Below are 25,052 nucleotides of genomic sequence, written 5' to 3'. Positions count from 1 at the left end.
TTGATGTCAAGGGGATAAAATCTGTGGGGTTATCCGTGGTAGCCTATATTTTCCAGAGAGGTCCAGAGAGTAATGATGCAAAATTTGATCCAAATCGGTCAAAGGGCTTAGGGGTTAACAGGCACATACAGACAGACATTCTACTTTATACATAAAGATACTTTTAATAAATTAGGTTACACACACAGGAAAATAACAGAAATAAGTTCCTAACTGGGGAACCAATTTTCACAATTGTGAATTTCTTTTCTTCGTGTAAGAGATTCAGTTACTTGCTTGAAACATAGTTAATGACTATGAACAATCCGACGGAGTCTTTCGAATATATCAATCTCACATTCTGCATCTGCATCGATTCGTACTTGACCGAGAATTTCTGTGGCAAAGTACGATGGAATTAAATAAAAATAGGAACCGCAAACCGCGCAGCATTGAAATGCGATAGAGTACAAAACCATCAAAAACGGGTTTGTTTACATCCCGTCATCGAAGACACGAGAAGCGAGGAGTTCCAATTTCTATCTTCGATTCTTCTGTCCGTCATGATTACTGTGACGTATTTGGAATCGAGTGACATTGGAAACTTTTCTCTATCGAACGGCTACAAATTGTTGCTCTGATAAAATCGAAGTAAACTAAAGCGTAACAGAGATCCTTTAGGTAGATCTCCAAGAATTTGAGAACGTCCACGTTATCTCGTGATAAGACAAATGAGAGCATTCTGAGACACGAGTTAACACGTGAATTTAATAAAATTATCGCGATTATTTTATCTTATGACAATCGTGAAAATACTGCCAAAATTGAGTCGCATGAATCTTTGTTTGTAGGAATGCAAATCTTAAACAAGAATTGATATTTTTATTATACACATATCTTTTTTAAGGATGTATCACTGGTACAATCTTAGACAAAAGTGCATGAAATTTGAAATACTTGAATATCTACGCCTAACGCATAGTAAATCTAGATGTAAGATACTCAAGATAGTAGGAGTCTTATTTTTACTCCTACAAAGGTATTTTTTTACTTTACAAATGTTTTTTCCAGTATTATTTGCGATTTTTGTAATTTACGAGCCTAAACTTTTGGCAGTAAAAATGCCCTGATTTCAACTTTATAACGTCAAATTATTAATAAAATTAATAATTAGTTATTAATTATTAATTAATAATTAATTATCATTAATTATTAATTTATTTCTTTAAAATGGTGTAGTGAAGACAATTGAAACTTGACAGATAGTTTCATTTATTCGTATACTAGATGTACAAAAAAATTCAAAATATTGGTAGCGCTCCTTCAACATTTTTTTAGCTGTTTTATCCGTCAAAATCGTCTCTTCCCATAAAAATACGTGTAAAATCAGTGAAAATTAAAATCGTTATATCTCAGCAACCGTTTAGTGGATTTGTTTCTACTTTTTTTGTAACACATCAGGAAGACTAAAAGAACATTCTTACAAATTTTTATCCACTTGGTAGCGCTTTGAAAATAGGTGCAATACATCCTTAAATAATAATCGTCTTCTCGGGAGAAAGGGAAATACATACCTTGCAAATAAATTAAATGGAGTAAGTCGGGATTTAACAAATTAGCAAATAAGTTGTAACTTAAGTATAAAATTTTATTACACATTTTTGGAACTGTATATACATTTATAAATTTTATGTGCCATAAGAATGTAGAAAGAAATTGCACATATTGCAAGTGATCGATACCATCGATAAGCGCGATTGATATCCCAAAGATGCATTCACTCTATGCACTCTATCCACCCACGATTAAGCAAATCGGATACTACGAATACGGATTGACGTAAACCGTTTTGCGGCGCACCCCTCCATGATTTACGCGTCTGTCTGACCATTGACACGCCTATATATGTATGTAATCATGATTGATCTGTTGAGCGGCACACGATGATATGCGTCGATCTTCTCCACTTACGGTTCGTTCTGTAAACATGCGTCGGTTTACATACGGACGAGTTAATGCGATCATCAGGGCATTTTTAGCGAAAAATACTTCGCGTTTTACCGTGGCCGAGTTAAAGGGGAGGATCATCACAGTTACGCATCATTGAGTTTTGCAGTGGACGCTTTATCTCTTTTGCCCGCGGACTATGCGGAGAGAAATTTTTAGATATTTCTGTAAGTCATTTATGCGGATTTGCTCTCTTTCTCTCTCTGTCTCTCATTTATATATAAATGCTTTAGAAACGAGTAATTAAAGCAATTAAAATAATATGAAGTAATTAAATTGAATCTGTTGAAGGGCGAGATGATTGAGTTAGGATCCTCAACTGAAACTGTTTTTTGAGAGAGAAAGAAAAAGATAAATTCCACTTTCAAATGAATTCAGAGTCTCTAAAAGTGTGTCGAGATCGATCTTGTTGGCTTCACGAATCCGAGTTTTGCGAAAATTGAAGTGACCGCGGTTTACAAGCGTTTCTTGCCAGGATAAGTGACCGCCCATGTGTGCACGTCCAGCGGCTATCGGCGGTCTTGTTGACACACAATTTCTCGATTGACGCGCGTTGCAGCGTCAGATCGGATCCTGCGGCGTCAACCTCGGTGCGGTCATGCATCGGGAAATTACGTCGACATAGCGTCGGCGCGCTCAAGCGGGCGGTTGCGCTTCCGCATGAAATTCACGCTTCGCTCGTTCGTAATTGCCGATTATTTAAATTTCGTTGGATCTCCGACTCTCTCTCTGTCTCCCGGTACTTTCGATCTGACAAACTTTCCAAGGATAATCCGCAGCTGTCCTCGATAATTTCGGAGAACTCGCGAGATGTAACTCTAAGTTAATCCTAAGAGGTACAATTTGAGCTAAAGGTACCAAGTTGTTAGGTTTCGGAATAAAAGTTTTAATCTCGATATTTATTTAATCTAAATTTTTTAAAAATTAGGAGAACAAAAATTAGAATTATACTAAAAGAAGTATATTATAAAGAACAATTTCGAGAAAGAAAGATTCTTAATAAGGCTGTTAGCGCTAAAATTCCTTTATACCAAAAAACGGAAAATTTAATTGCTGTCATGAGAATTTAACGTTAAACGTCTACGAAGCGAGTTTAACTCAATTCGTCGTCGACTTTGTGATTTACGAGCAGCCAAAGCCAAGGCAAGATATAAGTGACGCATAAAGATAGTCGCAAACTCTGCCGATCGTTAACCATGTTATTGTTTACACAGTTTTATCACTCATTTATTATCATTTCGTTCGTTGCGCCAAGATTAAAGATCGTCGATCTATGCATAGTAAGTTCTTTAGCTTTTAATGGTCATACATAGATTAAAAAAACAGCACATCATATCGTAACTCCGTTATTGGATTATTTATGGGCGTCAATAATAGGATGCCCGTAAAATGGATGATGTAAAACACTCTTCTTGCAAAACGTAAGATTAAGAAATAATAGAAACACGACAAAAATATTTTGCTAATATTATTCTGTTACATTATTGCTAATGATTATTGATATAAAATTATAAATTGACCATGATTAATGGACGTGTTAAAGATGCACGTCTTGAAGATGCAATTTCTCGTATAGTATAATGCATAAATCTTATCATGGTCGACACATCTTACCCCGAAGTGTACACAACGTTGAAGCACGCAATGTCGCACGTACGAGCGAATGCACACGTGCCACCGGAACGTAAATCGATGACCAATAATCGCCAGCCGCCGCCCACTCGATAAAATACTATATCGTGCGGTAATTGCCATAAGTTTGAAATATGAAATTCAATTCGGCTGCCGCCGTCGCCGTCTCCGCCGAAATGCACCCACGCCTATTTAACTTTATTTACGAGCGTCGGGAAATAGAATTTATGAAATCGAAACGTATAGATCGACGCGCTCGTAATTCCGGGTTCGTGCCGACCGTGTTGAACGAAATTTTCCGCCTGAGAAATGGAATTTATAAAAAAATTCGAGAAAAATTGAGATGTCCGTACATTTTATTTTCATAAAACTATATATATCTCCGATTCTGAATTTATGAATGTTCTTCGTTCTTCGAATTTCTGATCTCTTGATTTTAAATCGAATTTTTAGACGCGTGGGTATTTCCTTATTTTTCAAGTCGCTAAATATAAATCACAAATTATACTTACGGTTGCTGCAATTTATTTTAACTTTTAAATTTTGTGGAAGATGATAATTCTACTTTATTGGGACTCGCGGAAGAGAGTGGAATAAATTGGTGAAAGGTGAATCGCTCTCTTGGAATATTTAACGAACACAATTACGTCGATTGCGAGTTTCGAGAGGACATCTCTTGAAGAAAAATTACGGAAGATAACGTATCGCTCTTAATTAACGTCGCTAATGCATTAGTCTGATTTTCCAGATCCTCCTTTAGGTCATTGAAGTGTATCTAGTGAGATCCGAACGGATCTTGCGCATTGACGCGTGCATAATTACATGCTAGTTCAATTGCAAATAACGGATGACTATTAAACCTTACTCAGGGGCCACGATTGGTATTTTTACAGAGAAAACAATTTGTACGAGGATTTTTCACAGAAGAATTTTCTGTTTGAAATGTCATACGATCATACATAGATATCATCAATAAAAATCTGAATGCGTCGCCAACGCAGAATCGTTTGCAAAAATGCTCCTTTTGTGCTGAATGCGTTCGAATAGCGTTCCGTATGGCGGAAAAGAGATAAAGCTGTTACGATACTTTTACAGAAATACGATAACATCGATACGGTGTATTTTCTGAGATAAAAGACGCGCGTTTTCGTGTATTGCTTTATCACGGAGAAGGGCTATCTCGCTGGCGACGTAAACCGATCTGTCTTCACCAGACACCGTCGTCTAGTGTTATCGTCGGTGCATCCAAGCCGTTAATTTTTGCTAGGGTATACAAAAAGGCAAATTGCAGTTTCGACTTTCGTGAGGCGATGCATTATTCCAGGCTCAATTACAAAGCTATAATGAAACAACCTTTATATTAGAGAAGTTACGTTAGGGAGAAATAGATTTGTGCTTTTATAAACTATACTTAATTGATGAAATGGTAATATTAATGACAGTGATTAATTGATGATGGTGTAAGTGAATCTTCAGTTATTTAAAAGTTTATAATAGAAACAAATATTACATATAAGTTTGAAGCATTTTTGAAGAAAAGAAAATTTGATATTTGAAAGATCGATACTATTTGGCATTCAAAAGATAACGCGATACACAAATTACAGACGGATAGAAACTTGTAATAGAAAACGCGGTTTTGCATAATGCAATCATCAAGAGAACAGCTTCGAAAGCGAGGATCATTTTGTATCGAGGTATCATCAGCTTTGGTGGGCGATTGAAGTTCGATTCTCGTTAATTCTCCTCACGAGATTGTCCCAAATTTGCTAGCGTTTGGCAAATGGCGCGCGTGCAAGCACAAAGAGGAGTTTGTATTTTCCAAGCACGACGCTCGCGTCCCGCTCCAGTTCCTTACGCGGCTTTCTTGCACAGAGCTATATCGCCTCTGTCGCGACAACGAGCTGCTCCACTTTTGCGACCATTAAATTTCGTCATTTTCCACGTTCTTACCGTTGTATTTATTAACCTGTTTGTTGCTAAATTTCGGAATTTAAATATTTGCGAGAAACCTTTCATTAATTTTCTACATATCTTAAATCCGTATGTTGAAAAATTATAGCATTGTTAAAGATGGTAGTCCCGATATTGGAACATCTGGAAATCATAGTTTTTTTTTATTAATATTTTAAATATTTTTCAGAAATATAGAGTGATTATAGGATCCTTGTGTAGTTTTAAACTTTCATAACTTTCATAACTTTTGTTCTCACAAAATCAATCTGTAAAAAAACATTAGAATTACAATTTAGTGAAATTTATAGTCTTAAAAGTGATGTACTTATTTTACTGTAATTTAGCAAAGAATTTAGCAAAAAGAGGGAAGATGTTACAGATTAATTTTAAAAAGAACCGAATAAATTACGAAAGTTTAAAACTGTATAAAAACTTTATAATCACTTTGCATAAGACTTACCTATTAAAGACGAACTATTGATTTATTTATTTTAATTTAGAGAAATTTTATAATATTAAGATTCGAAAGGTGATCCTAAAGCCGTGATCCTAACTGGTTTTTTTCAGTTTTTTTCTTAGCACTAATCTTTTAATTGGCTTTATAGAAATGCAAAATTCTTGTCTAGAATTAAAGTATGCATTAAAATCTAGGTCATGGTGGTCGAATTTATATGTGGTGGTCGTCACGTATAACAAAAAATATTAATTTTTTTTCGTTTTCGATATAAATTCGACCACCATGACCTAGATTTTGATGCGTACTTTAATTCCAGACAAGAATTTTGTATTTCTATAAAGCCAATTAAAAGATTAGTGCTAAGAAAAAACCGGTTAGGATCACGGCTTTAGGATCACCTTAAACGTTAAGATTACGATAACTACAGAATATGATAAAACGAGCGGAATAAGATACGGAAAATCGAGTCTCGAATAAGGTCGGAGATGCACGCAAGATCTTTTACGAACCTCTTATAAATTTTTGCTGCAAAAGAAATTTTATTAAAGCAATTTGCGAAGCCTATAAATCATCGTAATAGGACGTCAACCGAGCAACCTGATATTGACAATCGCTGGAAGGTTTATGGTCTTACGGTCGTCATTTGTCCGCGCATTCTGCAGGTTACAGCCCCATCAATGAAATATTACGATTATCATTACTCGGCCTAGGGAGACCAGCTCGCTTATGACCGAGTCATGATGCATTACGGATAATTCTTACTCTGTTTGCCTCCGATTATCGAGATCGATTCTTCGATCGGGAATAATACCGGACGCTTTGTTCGCCAATTAGCTTCACGCCCATATGCTACACGTGAATCTATATGTGTCTACGTACGAGCGAGACGCATAGAGGCGTGCAAATGACCCTCGATCATAATTATTCGAACGTGTTCGGGACACGTGCGAGAGAGTAAATCTAGAAATTATACCGAATAATCGCGAAATATTTGGCGCAGTCAACACAGATCTGTGTGGCCGTATTGTACAGATAACGGCAATATTCATTATTTAATTTTAATGGGTGCTTTTATTTCTACAATTTTAATAGACTTTGATATATAGTTTTAAAGGTATAAAAAAATTGAATAAAATTTTATACGGGACTTGTTCTTTATTGAGCATCTGTTTCTCTGTATTAGGGACGTTGAAGCTTTTACGTAGGGGAACATCCTATGTAAGAGATCGCCAGGAAATATTCCCGAAAGAGAACTTCATTTTACGTGACAGCGATATCATATCTCTTTACATTTTTCGCTCGTGGCGTTGCAGTATCCGTCAAAGAACTGCAGTTCGATCGGGGACACGTGTATTTATTTGCGATATATTTCTCCTTATCGCGTTTGCCCACAGAAAGATGACATTTCTCTTGTTTCCTTCTCTCTTTTCCCCTCTCTTCTTTCGCCTTTCTTCTAGCTCTTTCTCCCTATATCTATCTCCCTTTTCTCTTGCTCGTTCACTCCGTCCTTTTGCTTTGACCGTCGTAGCAGAAAATCCTTTAACGTAGAAGTATACCATAACCGAACTTCTTTTTTATTAAACGAATGGACTTTTTTTCATACAGACTACTCGTAGTAATTAAAGATTAATGCAGCCACGCGTCACACGAACTCCGCGTCAAGTCTCTTTTGCCGGTAAAAAAAAATCATGTTTTATTCTCGTACAAATGGAAAAGCCTTTAAATAGATTAAAAAACGGCAAAAGCGGAAATAACGCGATTTGAAGTATTACATACGTATAATTATTATATCGCGGAGCCGATGTTAATTCCTTTCTCTCTTCTTTTTGTTACGGATCGCAACGTGAATAACGTCGCGTTATTGCGAGCATAAACATATTCGCGTAAAGACGTTTCTTTTTTAGTATTAGCTTGAACTGAAATATTGAGATTCGATTACGGTCTATATCGGATAACGATATTGAGCTCTTAACATATCGCGCGATATTAATATCGACATTTGAATAACTAGGTGCCTAAGCCGCACACTACCCAATATTCCGTTTAAATAATGAAGATGTGAGTCTAATTCCTGTCCACTCAAATACTCGAAATATCGGAAGGGAAGGAAAATAAAGGAGACATTAACGATATTGGTGGAAAAGTGAAACATTACGGATCATGCTTAGACATTCGGCTGCTCATTTCTCTTTTGAAGCTCATCCGCGATGCGCCGCGCTTTATAAAGAGGCGAAAACGGATCGCGCGCGGCATTCCGTGCGCGTCGAAATTTACCTCTCGATCACGTCCGCTCTCACGGGAGCGGATTCCGATCGAAATCGTTGGGCCACGGCGAGATTTCGACGGAGTTACCCCGAGAATCGTCATAGGCGCGGAATTTACGAACAAAATGCGGTCTCGGACAATGTTACAAGACAGCATCAAAGACAGAGGATGCTGCGGGAAGGGAGAAATCCGACGCGAGGGATCGAGATAAAAAGATCAACATAATGTAACTAAGTTAATAGACAACAGCCAAGAAGCATCCCACAAGAATTGAGACACACGGCTCTCAGCCTTTTCCCTCGGATATGCGTCAGCCTCCTGTATTATTTTACTTATCTGCACCTTCCTTTTTCTTTCTCTCTCTCTCTCGACTATCTTCGACTATATTTACTTCTTCCAACTTCCGACACGTACACAGAGAAGCCTTGGCATTGCATCGCACGCGAAACCATCGACCTACTTCGCGTAGTCCTATTGCTCGTCGTCTTCCTGCCATTTCTACATTTTTCCGTTACGTTACACCGCCGATAAAACCAGCGGAAATCGTGCGAGATAAAAGTGCGGTGATTCAGAGCATGGATGGGACAATATTTCTAATGGTGAAATTTATTCGTCGATAAACCCACCGCTAAACATTAAAAGATGAATATTCATGTTAATGGACGTTAATAAACAGATATTCAATTATCTTTTTTTCGTCAATTTCCACCAGTAATATATCCGCTTAATTATTAGATTTTGTGACGATCAAAAATAATTAAAGATCATGCAACTTTATTAGTGAAAACTAATATCGTTCTACTTAACCGAAGATTTCAATTATTTTGCCCTTACAGGGCAAGATGGTGCATTTTCGATATAGGTGAGATTATAGTCATGCATAACTTGATTTTCCAGCCATTAGGCGCGTACGTATACCCGCGCTATAAATATTTCTAAATATATATTTCCGATGTCACGGTGTAATTATAAAAGATATCGAACGTCAGTTCCCACAGATTTAGCACTTAATACTTAATTCACGGAACGAGCGGGCGATCTGGGGAAACTACCGACTATAAGTGCGACTATAAATGCTTCGGCCAAGAGCTATTGCTTTGTTTACGTCCATCGCGTAACGTCTATCGCGTAATGTCCATCGCGTAACGTATTTTACTGGCGGCGTTATTCGTCCGTTTCGCAAGTAGATTAAGAGCGAAATTTGCGGCTCTGATATGTCACGCTGAAGCTCTTCAAGTAGACGGGGTAAGAGGAACCTTCTCTCATGACTACCAAGTGAAGAGGAGCACGCCCGCCTCCTCGTCGATGCAACGTAAGAATGATTGCATAATCCGCTTCGCTATCCTCTCATTCTTCCTCTCTCATTCTTCCTCTCGCGCTTTCCCAACTTCATCTTTCACGCTCATCCTTTCCAGATTTCCTCATTAACAATTGCTTACCTAAATGTTGTCATTTTCCTAAACTACAAAACTTTACGAAGGCACAATATTTATTTATACATTTTTATTAGAGGTTTCATATATTATTTCGCTAATTTGTATCATTTGATAAAGCTCTGAAAATAGGTATATTGCTGTTGCTCGAATTTTTTTGTATCTTAAAAATATCATTTCGCGAATCTCTTTTATTTTATAATACCCCCAAATATTGTGAATGCACGTTTTTAAAAAGACTTAAAATAGAATTGACTTCTCCGGGAAACAATTAATCAAAGAATTCTGTATTCGAGTAATGCGGTTTCTCCGTGCTGGATATCTCTCCGCTGGAATGAACATCTTGATGGAAATACTAAGAGAGAGGGTCGAGATTCGCTGAGAGAGACGAATGGGCCGAGAGGCTGGAGCTCTCCTCACGAGACCGACTCTGAATTCGCGTTGATAAAAATTCTGTCAGGTCGATTAACGATCGTACGTGCCAGTTGGAACGTTGCCATTTGTATCGCGGGATCCTACGTTGGGAGTTAGCCCTTTAACGGTATCGTAGCGTCGTTAGATCCTCGCCAGTCCTCGGCTTTCTTCTCGCGTATGAAATACGTGGGAAAGAAGCGAATGCGGAAAAATAAAGGACGTCTGAGTAACGCAAGGGAAATCATACGTGAAATACAATTTGCCTTTCAAAGATTGAAAACCCTTTAAATACTGAATTCTAAACATAGATATAAATTATTAAAAATTTATTTATAATTTATTCTTACCCTTACTCTTAATTTTACCTTTTTATGTAATATTCTTTTTACTAATTTATGAAAATTTTTGTATCGTTGATTTTTCTATATTTAATCCTTAAGTGCACAGCTTTTGCGTATGTGCAAAGCGATTTTTTGATGCTCCGTGTACTCTCCCTTATGAAATTCGAATTGAAAACGCGCGGCTTTGCACATCTGTAAAAGGCTTTCTCTGACCCTTCTTTCCTTTCTGGATGGGAAAGCCCAGAAGGGGAAAATACTCAGAAAAATTTATTTAAGGATTAAATAACTTATTAAATTCTATCATTAATTTCAAGTTGTATCGCTTCTGCGATGCATTTGTCGGAACGCGATAAAAATTAATGTTGCGATCGAATCCATTTATATTTTCGCGAGCATATAACGGCTTGATAATTAATACTTAACGATCATAAAAATAGCCCTAGTGTCATATTGACCATCCAGCAGGCAGTTGTAACTGTTATGACTCTCTCCAAGTACTTTAAGAGGGTTTAAGTACTCATATATGACCCTCTCATTAGTTCAATTGTCACTGCAGATTTCCGCGTAATGATACACATATATATATACATCACAGAAGCGTTTATTAATTATGTAATATCTAACAAGTAGCAGCGTATGGAAACATATTTAACATTACGAAAACATATTTATCGATGCGTTTATTAATTATGTAATATTTAACAAGTAGCAGCGTATGGAAACATATTTAATATTACGAAAACATATTTATCGATATATATTCTTCAAATTATTCGCAAAACGAATTGAGAATAAACGAGGAAAATTGAACGAAAATATAGAAAATTATGAAGACGGTTCTTAATTATTAGATTGATGATTAAATTCTTTCCCTATATACAAATTCTCTTTCGCAAAAAGACGCTAAGTTTCTTGAGAACATGCTTAATATGCCATTAACAATGGAGTCTTCAAGGTATATTTTTCCCGGTAGTTAATACACAATTCCTCTCTTAAAGAACTTTCGAACCCAGACAAAACAGTGAATAATTAATTACCCGTTCTTTTCTTGCTTTCAGGCGATGGAGGCGGCGCAGGCGGAGATGGCGATCCTATTGTCAGCAGTACCAATTCCGAGAAGAAGTCAGGATATGAGACCAATCTGTATCTCTACAGCGTAAGTACAATAAAAGTCTGGCGAATCACATCCTATAAGTTATATTTTTAAATGCACTTATTTTATATTAAAAAATTAAACGCATATGTTTGTGGAAAAGAGAGAATTTCTTACTTTATCGAAAAAGGAATGAGAATGCATAATCTGATTCATTAACTTTTAATGTCTATGTCGTCTTCATTAATCATTTGTTTATCCGCTAGATTCTTCGAAGGGATTATCTACTTCGATGCAAATAATAAAGTCACTCTATAATAATTATCATACTGTATAATTATAAAATGCGCGATTTACAAGCGGAACTTATCTTGTTAAAAATTATTTGTCGTAAAGTTAAGAAGATTAATCTTTTTTTTATTATAAAATTATACTTTTATACAAAAGCTTCAGCTATCGATTGCAGTTTCTTCAATAATGTCTCGCATTTTGAAGCTCTAAGGAAACAGGACGGAATTTTGACCGCTAAGAATCCTTTCTAAATTGCTGTTCTTTCATATAACGAAAGTTAAGCCGCTCACACGGGAGCTAAGCCTGTCCTCCCTTACTCTCTTGTCATTGTCCCTTCTTGCAGTTTTAACGAAGGTCTCTACTACTTTTCTAACTATAAGAAAGCGGCCGAATCTTCCGCGTGGCCCAGTTTCCTTATCTTTCTGATTTCGTTTAAAACTGCGAGCCATTATCGAACTATGAATCTCGCGCGAAGCAAGTATTGTGTCCTATTCTTCCATCGAATCCGATAATTCGTTCCATGGGCGACTTTAACCCTCTCGACACTCTCGTATTTCTCGTTCGACTCGATCGAGCAGCAATTGAAGATAAACCTGAGAGGCGTACAAGTAATAGCGGTAAATTTTTATTGCGCGTGTAAATTTTGTCGAAATAATTCTAGAGAAAAAGAATTATAATATTACCTTTAAAAAAGCGACAAATATAGAGCAAATGCAATTTCAAAGGGCAGTTTAGACACTTATATTTAAATAGCAATTATTATTTTGTTTATTTTACGAACCTAAGAAAGTTTTATCAAAATCAGGGAAAAAGGAAAGAGTAAATTTATGGATTTCATTCGTCAAATCACAGCTTTAACTGAAAATCAATATAACTGTCTATATTATTAAATAGCGGATATGCGAAGATGAAAGAAGAAATTGAAAAAATGCGTCACGTATATATTCTTTTAAAAGGAAAGAAGTGGACTAGAGATAAAAGAAATGCGTTGTAATTTCTTGAAGAATATCGCCGTGTATGTTAAAGGATCTTGTTAGCTCGCGTTCTCCAATTTTTATTACATTTGATATAAAGAGATCTGTTTTCTGTGTGATGTGCAAGCGGATGCCCGATGTGAAAAGTAGTCGTCGCGAAATTAGATCGACAACGTGTAATATCGTCGCAACGAGATTGCAGCACGAACTTACATGACAAAGGACTAACAATTTCCATAAAAGCGTCCCGGCGGACGGAGTTACGCGACACTTTCCCGCAAAAGTTTGTCAATAAAATTGCAAATGAGGTTGTGACGTCCCTTTCGGCATAATAACGAATCTTATACGGAAAATTATGGGATTATAACGGGCGAGGGTCGCGCTGAAGGAATAAGCACGCGAGTGATACGAGTCGATTACTGGTCGGGCGGACCATTAATCTCGGGATTGTTTCGTATTCTGTACGACAGCGAAGTCTATACGCGACCAGATAAAAATAGAAAAAGTGTCTATATGTATATATATATAGCTGGATAAAAGTAAAAAAGTCTGTACGTGATCGTACAGAAGTAGCGAGAGTCTATACGCGATCGGACAGCAACTTGTAAAATATCAAGTCTATATCCTTTAAATTTCAGAAAGTTTATTCGAACTGTCGATTTTACGGGACATAAATCGAAAATTTGCATTATAGTTCTAGCTGCAGAGAAGTTCTTCTTGATAAAAAAAACTTTGCGTTCTTTAAACTATTGCAAGAGAAGAAATGTTCAGAGTGAAAAACGATATTTCACCTTCGAATCCCGTCGGACAGAGAAAAATCAAGATAAATCCTTGCAGGAGGAGATGGAAGACCGGCCGCGGATCTCGACGTTGCTCAACAGCTTGGCCAACTATAGCAACACCATCCCTGCGGCAACCGACCCGGACAAACCAGCTCCGGCCGCGGGGGGTGGAGCGCGAATGGGTACCCTCATAGGTGTCTACTTGCCGTGTATCCAGAATATCTTTGGCGTGATCCTCTTTATCCGGCTGACATGGGTAGTCGGTACGGCCGGTGCCATTCAGGGATTCTTCATCGTGCTTTGCTGCTGTTGCGTGGTGAGTATTCGTATATTCTACCGAATATAACTACATGACCGAAATCTCAAGCATACATCGTGCGTGAAAATGTGAAGATTTAAAAACGTACGATTCTAAGATTATACAAGTCCAAAAATATCTTTACAAACGTCTTTATCTTTAAAAACGAAATCTAGAAATGCGAGAAGAGACAATAAAGGGAACCAAGTGTCAGATTTTTTAGTCTGAGAAATCGACTTTTCTTTAATCAAGATATCGAGTTAGTCTTTCAGTTTAAAACGACCGAAGATGGATAGTTTCTCGCGAATTAAACTTCGAGGAATGTAAACTGGTTGCAAACAGTTATTTTTTGTGCGCGCAGACGATGTTGACGGCGATCAGTATGAGTGCTATCGCTACCAACGGCGTAGTGCCGGCCGGCGGTTCCTACTTTATGATCTCGAGAAGTTTAGGCCCGGAATTCGGCGGCGCAGTGGGTATGTTGTTTTACACTGGTACCACCTTGGCCGCCGCGATGTACATCATCGGTGCCGTCGAGATCGTCCTCGTAAGTATCGACTTGTTAACGATGTTACATTAATAAGACCATCCCCAATTAATTGATCGCGATAATTGACTTATACTTCGAAATAGAAGTTAAAGTATCGCAGTGCATCATAGCCGTTAAGATTAATAATGAAGGATTATCGCGCTGTGATTAATTATGCGACGCTTGTAAAGTATCTGATACGTAAAGGATACGATGTCAATTGTATACGTGAAATATTACGGCAGATTTTAACATAATTCTGTAGAAATTTCTGTAATGGTTCAAAGGGACGTGCTTTTCTCTCTCTCGTTGACTTTACGATATTTCTGCGTAGACTTACATGGCGCCGTCACTCAGCATATTCGGCGACTTTACGAAAGATGCCAACATTATGTACAACAACTTCCGAGTATACGGCACCCTCTTGCTGATGATAATGGGCACGATTGTCTTTGTGGGCGTCAAGTTCGTTAACAAGTTCGCCACCGTCGCACTGGCCTGCGTCATTTTATCCATCATCGCTGTTTACGTGGGGCTCTTCGTAAACGTTAATGGCAACGAGACTCTAAAGTACTAAACTAATTTACGACACTAATTTTCGCATTATGTAGTCATTATATGAATACCGTTGCAATTAATGTTGCGACGATAAATGATTATAATTATCGCGAAAGATAAACTGAAAGAAGATGGAACGCTTTAAAGAATCGAGATTTTGTATTTTAGATTGTGCATACTCGGCAGAAGGCTATTGAAGGACATCAACGTCTTAAACGATTGCAACAAAAATTACGGCGGTGCTTTGCATAATATTTACTGTAACGGTACGAGTTGCGATCAGTATTATCTCAAGAACAATCTTACTATTGTGAACGGTATCCGTGGCTTGGCGAGCGGCGTGTTTCTAGGTGAGATTATAATTATATCATTAAAGAAATAATACCAATGAACAGTATAACTAAGAAATATGGAATACACTCTGTGTTTTCTGTGTAGAGAACATATGGGACAGTTACCAAGAGGAGGGTCAATTAATCACATACGGACACGATCCGAAAGACATGGATGTCCTGTCGGGATCGAGCTTTAACCAGGTCCAAGTCGATCTCACCACGACCTTCACTATTCTCGTTGGTATATTCTTCCCTTCTGTGACGGGTAAGCAAACAGACATTTTTAGCATCGTTATATTCATCTTTTCGTTATGATATCAATCTTATCAATACTTATTAATTTATATTTTAAATAATTTTGCTATAGTTGTACTTTATTTTTTATGTAATTTTATATCCATACTTATTTGAATACTATTTTTAATGAAGTATTTATGTCAATTAAATATAATAATAAGAAATTAACGACTGCTAATGTGCAGGTATTATGGCGGGCTCCAATCGATCCGGTGACTTGGCTGACGCTCAGAAATCCATTCCGATCGGCACGATCTGCGCGATCTTGACGACCTCCACCGTTTATCTATCCAGCGTTCTCCTGTTCGCCGGGACCGTTGACAATCTGCTGCTACGCGACAAATTCGGTCAGAGTATCGGCGGCAAGCTGGTAGTGGCGAATATGGCATGGCCGAATCAGTGGGTGATCCTGATCGGTTCGTTCCTATCCACTTTGGGAGCCGGCCTTCAATCTTTGACAGGAGCGCCGCGGCTGCTGCAGGCGATCGCCAAGGATGGTATCATTCCCTTCCTGACGCCATTTGCTACCAGCTCCAGTCGAGGCGAACCTACTCGTGCTTTGGTGCTCACTGTGTTGATCTGCCAGGGCGGTATCCTACTTGGCAACGTGGACTACCTGGCGCCGTTGCTGTCCATGTTCTTCCTTATGTGCTACGGCTTCGTTAACCTCGCCTGCGCGCTGCAAACCCTACTACGCACGCCAAACTGGCGGCCGCGCTTCAAATACTACCACTGGAGCCTGTCGTTCCTCGGCCTGGCTCTCTGCATCGCTATCATGTTTATGACCAGCTGGTACTACGCATTGCTGGCGATGGGTATGGCCGGCCTCATCTACAAGTATATCGAGTATCGCGGTGCCGAGAAGGAATGGGGCGACGGTATTAGTGGTCTGGCGCTGTCTGCTGCTAGATATTCGCTACTCAGGCTCGAGGAGGGACCACCGCACACGAAGAACTGGCGTCCGCAGATCCTGATCCTCGCCAAACTTACCGATGACTTGGTGCCTAAGTATCGCAAGCTCTTTGCTTTCACCAGTCAGCTCAAGGCCGGCAAGGGTCTCACCATTAGCGTCAGCTGCATCGCCGGTGACTTTACACAGAACTCCGGCGAAGCGTTGGCGGCCAAACAGAGCCTCAAAAAAACTGCGGCGGAAGAGAGAGTGAAGGGCTTCGTTGATGTTCTTGTTGCGAAGAATGTCGTCGAAGGGTTGAGCTCACTGATACAAAACACCGGGCTTGGCGGATTGAAACCGAATACAGTGATACTGGGTTGGCCGTACGGTTGGCGGCAGTCAGAAGAGGAAAGAACCTGGCGAGTCTTCTTGCAGACCGTAAGGAGTGTCGCGGCCGCGAAAATGGCACTGCTGGTTCCCAAAGGCATAAACTTCTTCCCGGACTCTAGCGAGAAGATAATCGGCAATATTGACGTCTGGTGGATCGTGCATGACGGCGGCCTATTGATGCTACTGCCGTTCCTATTGAAGCAACATCGCACCTGGAAGAACTGCAAGATGAGAATCTTCACGGTCGCGCAGATGGAGGATAACTCAATACAGATGAAGAAGGATCTGAAGAAGTTCCTGTACGACCTGAGGATTGAAGCGGAAGTCGAGATTGTCGAAATGGTAATTACATTTTACAATAATCTTAATATAAAGAAAGATTGAATTCTTTATTTCTTTAGAAAATTTCCGTTTTATTTCTTGAAAATGGATAAAATGCGATAAAAATGTTTAACAAAGAAAATGTGCGCAGTTATTTCGATAAATTCATATTCCACGTTTTGGTTTTTTTTTTAATAGACGAACACCGACATCTCCGCATACACATATGAACGCACCTTGATTATGGAACAAAGAAACCAGATGCTGCGCGAGCTACAGTTGAATAAGAAGCAGTCACTAGGAGTGGTAAGTGTTGAATTCTAGATTAGGGGGGGAATTGATTACTGTAACATATACAGGCATATAATGCTATGTAACCACAAATGGTGACGGTGATACTGATCGGTGTGTGTCTGTTTGTTGCGTGCTCCTCACGGATAAAGGTGCAGACATTGGTGGACTTCAACGAGGTACCTGCCGAGGAAAAATTACCTCTGGTTTGTCAGATTACCCTCGGAGTTCCATGTATGCCTTCCTCCCATCATTGCTCCATCATTGCACCGACGATTTTATTGTGTATTCCTCTCCCACGATATCACATAACAATCTCATTCCTATTTCCAATAATATTAAGGTGAAAGAAACTGCCGCGGATCGCAAGTTAATATTTTACAAGTATATATTAAATACTTCTAAGATTACGGCGGAACTTAATTTGAACTAAAAACGTTACGTCAAATATTGAAGGCTCGTAAAAATGTATGATTTCTGAAATAAAATAATAAAGGATATAACAATATTTTGTGAAAATAAATCATAAAATGCTTGAATATTAACAATTCTCTGCTTTGTGAATTTGAATTTCTAACTTTCGAAATTTACGACCAATTTGAGAACAAAAATTTTGGATATTATATTACGTTATTAGCGACCATGTTGGTTTGTTTCTTCCTGTCCATCATGATCTCAGGAACTCCCCGCGTCTCTCAGTTTCGGCTTAATTGGCACGATCGCTTACATAGATAGCATTGATTTGATGATAATAGTGCTTTGATGCTAGATTATTAGTTACCTTTCGACTGACTGTCTCCCGCTGTATAGGATAAAGTTTGCTTATTCGCTCAATCGGTTTATACATGATACAGGTGCAGGCGATTGTAGATCACCATCACAACGTGGATGCCAAAGTGCCGACAAAGGTGAGATTCCAAGAGCCGGGTAATCAGAGTACAAACGTGACCGACGATACGAAGCTGATGCAGGAAACCGATCAATCAAATAATAAAGAACCGGATACTGCCGAGGAGGTAAATGAGAAGGACGAGGCTAAAGAGAACAATGCCGAAGAGACAAAGCTGATCGGTGGCTCACCTAAGGCGGAGAATAGAGAGAATACGGAGAAGGAGGCGAATGAAGCGAAGGAGGCGAAGGAAGCGGAGGCAAGAGAAAACGACGCGGAGGAAAACAAAAGCGAAAGTCCGAAGAGACCCACGATTACACCGTAAGTACATTTTTGTATTTGGATTACACTAGTTACAGTTATCTTTCTTGATTTCGACATTGGTCGTTTATTTTTTAACAAACAATTCTACAACAGCGACGAGGGTGACGTGAGGCGTATGCATACTTCGTTGAAACTGAACGAGGTAATCCGTAAAATGAGCAGCGAGGCTCAGCTAGTTATTCTTAATCTTCCTGGACCGCCACGGGACACGAAGATGGAGCGTGAATCTAACTGTATCCTTTCGATCACTGTAAATACTACGCTATAAAAAAAAAACTGTTTCTTATTACAAAGATACGAATTGTTAGCTATATATAATTTGATAAGTAGATTTCAAATTAATCAATTACAGATATGAGGAGAAATATAGTAGATATGAAAAAAATAAAAGAGACCGTTAAACTTCCTTAACCCTCGAAAATTAGATATGGAATTTCTCGAGGTGCTCACTGAAGGCTTGGAAAGAGTATTGATGGTGCGGGGTAGCGGACGGGAGGTGATCACCATCTACTCGTGAACTGAAGCGACGGGAATTGATGCCGTTGCCTTGCGGAAGCAGAGCTCTAGTTTACTTCTCAGTGACCTAAACGACACTACTCTAAGGAATATACTGCTCTTGTGCCATTGTCTGCGCAGCCACTTGCGTCGCGCGCTCTGAAAGTTGTTAAGGAAAAGAGGATGATGATGACGACGACGACGATCGTTCATATCGGACACGGAAGACGAAGTTTCAGCTGAAGCCGACTTATTATGTGGACCGCGACGTGACCGCTCGTCGTCTGAACGATGAAGCCAAAAGCGATGATGCCAAAGGTTTTCTTTAAATGAATTTCTGAATGTAGAACGTGCGGGTTTATGTGTCAGATATGTACGCGTCAGGGGGTCACATACGGTAGCGCGGGTTGCTCAGATTCAGATTCGACAGCCTGTTAAGCTCGGCCGAGCTCGCCGGACAAAGTACACCGTGCACCTCTCGGAAATTGCCGGTACAAAAAATTGTAGCTCAATGAGACCCGAGTTCCAAGTAAACGTCACTTCGATTCAATTTCTTGCAACTGATAGCTAAAAACGTCTAAAACGAAAGGGAGAGAGAGAGCAAAAGTAAGAATGGCAAAAAAAAGGGGGGAAAAATCAAAATTTGGTCCGAGGCTAAGGTCGAAGCATCTACGAAACCACTGCCAGACTACTTTCTAAATGCTTCGCGTTTAACCAAAGACGCGAGAGGCTCATTTTTCTACATGCATTGTCGTTACTAGGGAAAGAATAAGAGTAGTAAGTACGTATATAATTTTATTGCTTGATATAGGTGAATCTAGAGTAGCCTAGGATAGCGCCGACTTTTATTATGATTATATATATATGTGTGTATTTGATAATAGAAAACGACGACGACGACGAGTGTGTCGAATATTATTGCATTTCCTTCGGGGATTGACTCTGCTCTTTTTTCCAGTCTCGCGCGGGAATCTCTACGTACGTACACACACATACACACATAAGGCTTGTTCGTTTTAGCTGAACTTCTTGCACAGTTTATCTTTCCTCTTTTTCTTTTCACATTGGAGAGAAAAAGCGAAAAGATGAACTGTGCAAGAAGTTCGGCTAAAACAAACAGGCCTATATACACGCGCGGGTGCATAACATATATACAGACACACATTCGTGCGCGTTTGTATCGTCTTTAAGGCCTATCGGTCCAAGATGCCACTACCACTTTTAATCGATAACACCAAGTGAAGTTGAATCGTGACGCGAGGAGTGCAACCCGAAAGACTCAATGCCAAAATGCGCGGCGATCCTTACCGAATCTCATCGAAGAGAAACAAAAAAATATATATATAGCGCTAGCGTATGTAAAGTAATTCTAATTGCATTAAATGTCGTCGTGTGCATGTCACGTTTCGCGCGTAGCCCCGTTTCCGGCCGCGCTTCATTTAGATAGGCCTTCTCTAATATACCTAATTAATCAGCGAGCGCGAAATAATCACGCCGGTAGTCGCTTCTCTCAGTTTCTTCGACATCGTCGACAAATCGACGCGTTTTTATTAAATTATCTCAACGAGACTGTGGTAATTAAATTACATTCTTTGCCGAGAAAGAGGAAAAAAAGATTAATCTGATCAAGATCATTTTCATCTCTAAAAACAGCCGGAACTGATGTTAATTTTTAGAATATCGATCTGACACTAATTTTAGCGCCGACATAAAATCGAGAAATTAATTTTATTTAAATCGCTTTTATTCCTGAAACGATCAAACTTTATTTTAATTTTCTGACTATCAAAGCGACGTTAAAGTCTATTTAGTGTCAAATAATTCGTTTCTTTGAGTTTCCTTTGACGAGCAAAAATCTCGAAAAAACTGAGAAAGAGATGACTGCGAGACTAGCGTTCAATGTAATATTTATCGACTTAATACTACTTAATCAGTGTCCGTGAGTAAGTTATATTGTGCTAAGAATTATGCGGGATTACGCACCACAACTTGTCAAATTTCTGCAGTTGTTGCAACTAGCGAAACAATCGAAATGATGAAATATGTCGTTTGACCGTATATATAGGATGTGTCGAAACTATCACGTATTTTCTCGGTCACAGATATTAAAATCTGATTGTTCCCAAAATCAGAAAATTAAAATAGCTTTAACTCGCTAAATTTGGGCAAATTTAATTTTGAGGATTTATACAGATAACGATTTTCGTTTTCTAATTAACTTTTGGATTCTATCAAATATTACCTAATATATCACTGATAAAAGAATATTTGAAAATTAAAATATTGCAATACACAATAAATTGAATCTCATTGAATTTTCATTGAAAATTTGACGTCATTTGAGAGGAAATAAAAGCATGATAGTTTCAGGTGCATTCTTATATATGTACATATGTATGTACATTCACATTGTTCATTGTAAAGTACATGCACTGTCCTGCAATACCTGTAGCTAGAGAAAAAGAACAATCGTGAAGTCTTTGATTATACCATATGAAAGTGTACCGGATTAAAAAATGGGTGAGCGCGAACGCGATATCGCTGCTGACCCGCTAGTGTAGACAAAAAAGAATATTTACATTAATGGGGGAGAAGAGATTCCTATATATATATATCCCACGCGTTGAATTGTTTCACTTTCAAACTCGTAACACCGACGCGGATTTGAATCGCGTCGGATATCCTGAAGCGTAAAGAAGGAAAGAGGCGTCGTATCAACGTAGAGTATTTCACGATTTGATCCTCGACTTCGCGAAACAATCATCGGAAGCGTAGCGAAATACTCGTCTCAACACCAGTTCGACGGATATATGCAAGCAATATATATTCACATCGATTGGATCACGACAGACGAGTATCGGAAACAGAGCTGGGTACCTATATAAGAGACTCTAAATGTATAGTAAACATATATACATATACATTATTATCTGCCTCTCTCCCATCTATATATATGTATGTATATCTCTCTCTCGTCCACAATGTTTACGACATGTACTTCATAATTTTATTACGTTACTTATCAATTGCATATATTTTATGTGTACTTATCTTACTCGATAGGTATTGGCACTGCATAGTTTATACGAGACATGTTGACATTATGAGAAAGTTTATTGCGAATACAAGTCGGACTGTTGTCGGATAAATCGCTATACACATGTTGTACATAAACACGTAGATAAAAGATAAAGGAGGAAGAAGTAAAAAAAACGATCGCGTGTTTATCGTAAAGGATTTTAAGAAGAATGTAAAGAAGGGAAAGAGGATAAATGATGAAGAAGGAAATTAGAGTGTCCTTTACACAGATCGAACAGTATTGCAGTATTCTGCTGCCGCTTTAATATTTTACTATGTCGTATTTACTTTAAATGCACAATGACCACATGGCACACAAACGTACGCGTACGTGTGATATCTATATATATAGAATGCATATACATATATTTGGCTGGTGAGAATGAAAACGGTGCGAGGCAAAGATTAGAGAAAACTCTGAGGTGGTCTGGCTGCTCCTTGATCCTTCGCTCTCCTTAGTTTAATAATGAAATTTGATAGTATAAAGACAACTAACACCGTTTTCATCCTACTCGGCTAATAGTGTGTGTTATCGGCAGCGGCGGAGATGCGACCGGCGTCTGCGGTTTATGTTCACTTTGCGGAAACAGAATGGTACCTGGAACGCATTCGGGATACTCTATCTCCGTTACCAAGAGTAACTCCTTGTAATTGCATTTGTAGATAGATCGCAAAAGACTGAACAAGCGAGCTGTGGCGAAAAACACAGTGAATCACCGATGCGACCCTTTGTGAATAGATAAAGAAAAAATGCGCACAATACTTTGGCTATAAAGGAGTTCCCACTGCTGCATAATAGAAGATAAGATAGCTATTTCAGGTGGTGAAATAAATGCGAGAGTCGAACCGCGATGCAACTGCTCGTCTTACCCGTTGATCGACAGAGAGTCTGAATGTTGTGGAGATGATTGTTCTGTTTCCGCGGCATATTTCGAGCAATGATATATAAAGCGCGAGAATATTCTTTCCTCCAGAGAATATGCGAAGTTTCATTCGCGAGACATTCTCGTCTTCGTGGAGTATCCTCGAAATATACCTACAGTACTCTCCGAAGAATATTTTCTTCGGAGAGAACTCTGTTCGAATATTCCTGGGACGCTTTTCTCGCGGTATCGGAAAAAGTTTCTTTGAGAATTATTTTTGTCGCGAATCCTCGAACGTAAATTTCGGGCGACGGAAGTGCAACTCCGGCTGTTAATGAGTTGGCATTTGTCGAGGTATAGTGCGGCGTTTTGCGGCGCGTTCCATTTAAAATGGGGCCGCGCTCTGGATTTAAATCACCTCTAGGCTGTGAGATGCGAGTTAAGCAGCGGACATACTTGCTCGAAACCTCAATCATATGTGTCAAATCAAGTATAAATCTACTTTTAACGTATATCGTATAACCGATTATAAAAAGAAAGAAAGAAAAAAAGAAATCTTTTACCAAAGCTCCTGACGGGAGGTATACACACGACTTACTTCTCACTCAAGAAACTGCGAATTCTGCCCTTGGGACTCGAATAAAGAAAATATATTTATTGACTCCCACACGGGAAAGAGAAAAGAAAAAAAAATGAGATATTGATATAGAGAAATAAAGATGTTATTAAATATACATACAGAGCGGACCTGAGGCGAGAAAATGGGAGTCGCACGGAGAGCGTCCTCGAATTTGAGATAATTTTTCCCTTGACATTCTTTCACATTAAGTATTTTACTTTAGATTTGCATAAACGAGTAAAACTTTGTCGCTTGTATTTTTAACATGTAATTTATCGAACGTACTTATTATGTTAGTCTCAGTTTTGAATACCTGTGTACTTATGCGGTTGAAGTATTCGTTAAGGAAAATTTAATCCTAAATTCATCGACGCGTCCCTGCTAGATCCCGCCTTTTCTGGTCCATATTATATATATTATATATATATGTATACTATATGTATACAAGGTGTCTGCAAAGCTTTCTCTTGACAATAGATACTGCAACAGGCGAAATTGAAGAAGTGCGTTTCAGAGAGATAAACGGGAGGTAATCTTGCCGACAAGAACATGCGATTTTGAAGTATTAAAATGGTCTCACACGCGTACATTGTATCGATCATATAATTGTATATATTATTTCGCAGGACGAACGAAACTCGATGTACGTCATTCCGTACAGGCTCATCCACGAATTATCATGCGCTTAAGTTTGTTTTTTAATTAACGTTACTTGAATTTACGGCGTCGCGAAACGCCGCTCGTAACTGTCGTTAGGAGGAAGTGAAATACGGTTGCGAGACACCCTGTACACACATACGAGATACGAGATAACATATTTGTAGATACAGATTTTAGTCACATCTGGATAGTATATAGAGTCAATACTGTGAAAAAAGCCTGTAACTTACCTACCTATACCCTTTAGATAATAGATGATGACACTTGTAATTGATTTTCGAAAGATAAAGTATATGAATGAACAAATATACTGCGAGAGAGTCGATTAAATAAATAAATAATATACTTATGACCAAAACGTATCGATTTATATCATCGTCATTCTTCGAATCGTAGTTTACTTTCTTATTATATAAAAAAATTGTTATATTGTTACCTCTGTTATTATCAAGCTATTTTTATATATTTCTATACACGATTATTATTTCACTTATATTCTGTTATTTTATCGCAGTATAATAATTCAATTTTTCTTTTAAAATACAAAAGTATATATGTTAGACGCACGTAAATAGAGTTATAAAGATAT

The 25,052-nt window shown here is 38.4% G+C and overlaps 1 protein-coding gene across 10 annotated transcripts in view; it reads left to right on the top strand.

The window, feature by feature from the left end:
- LOC112466785 (solute carrier family 12 member 4) overlaps positions 1 to 24,815 on the top strand; it is a 76,145-nt gene extending 51,330 nt beyond the window's left edge. For 8 of the 10 annotated variants that reach the window (XM_025035103.1, XM_025035107.1, XM_025035112.1 and 5 more), the window contains 12 exons: positions 11,543 to 11,640; positions 13,680 to 13,940; positions 14,284 to 14,469; positions 14,786 to 15,021; positions 15,178 to 15,359; positions 15,448 to 15,609; positions 15,827 to 17,265; positions 17,443 to 17,550; positions 17,688 to 17,741; positions 18,390 to 18,745; positions 18,842 to 18,981; positions 19,174 to 24,815. In XM_025035103.1, the coding sequence (XP_024890871.1) occupies positions 11,543 to 11,640; positions 13,680 to 13,940; positions 14,284 to 14,469; positions 14,786 to 15,021; positions 15,178 to 15,359; positions 15,448 to 15,609; positions 15,827 to 17,265; positions 17,443 to 17,550; positions 17,688 to 17,741; positions 18,390 to 18,745; positions 18,842 to 18,981; positions 19,174 to 19,265 (3,314 nt within the window). In that variant the 3' untranslated portion in view covers positions 19,266 to 24,815. The remainder of the gene's footprint in view (positions 1 to 11,542; positions 11,641 to 13,679; positions 13,941 to 14,283; positions 14,470 to 14,785; positions 15,022 to 15,177; positions 15,360 to 15,447; positions 15,610 to 15,826; positions 17,266 to 17,442; positions 17,551 to 17,687; positions 17,742 to 18,389; positions 18,746 to 18,841; positions 18,982 to 19,173) is intronic. The other 2 variants (XM_025035104.1, XM_025035106.1) reach the window with 2 other exon arrangements.
- The last annotated feature ends 237 nt before the right edge of the window (positions 24,816 to 25,052 follow it).

This window comes from Temnothorax curvispinosus, unplaced genomic scaffold (genome assembly GCF_003070985.1).
Source record: "Temnothorax curvispinosus isolate PA1 unplaced genomic scaffold, ASM307098v1 QBEX01016545.1, whole genome shotgun sequence".
NCBI classification, from domain to species: domain Eukaryota; kingdom Metazoa; phylum Arthropoda; class Insecta; order Hymenoptera; family Formicidae; genus Temnothorax; species Temnothorax curvispinosus.
Note: the sequence above shows the minus strand (reverse complement) of the source record. Positions and strands in the feature narration are given on the sequence as shown.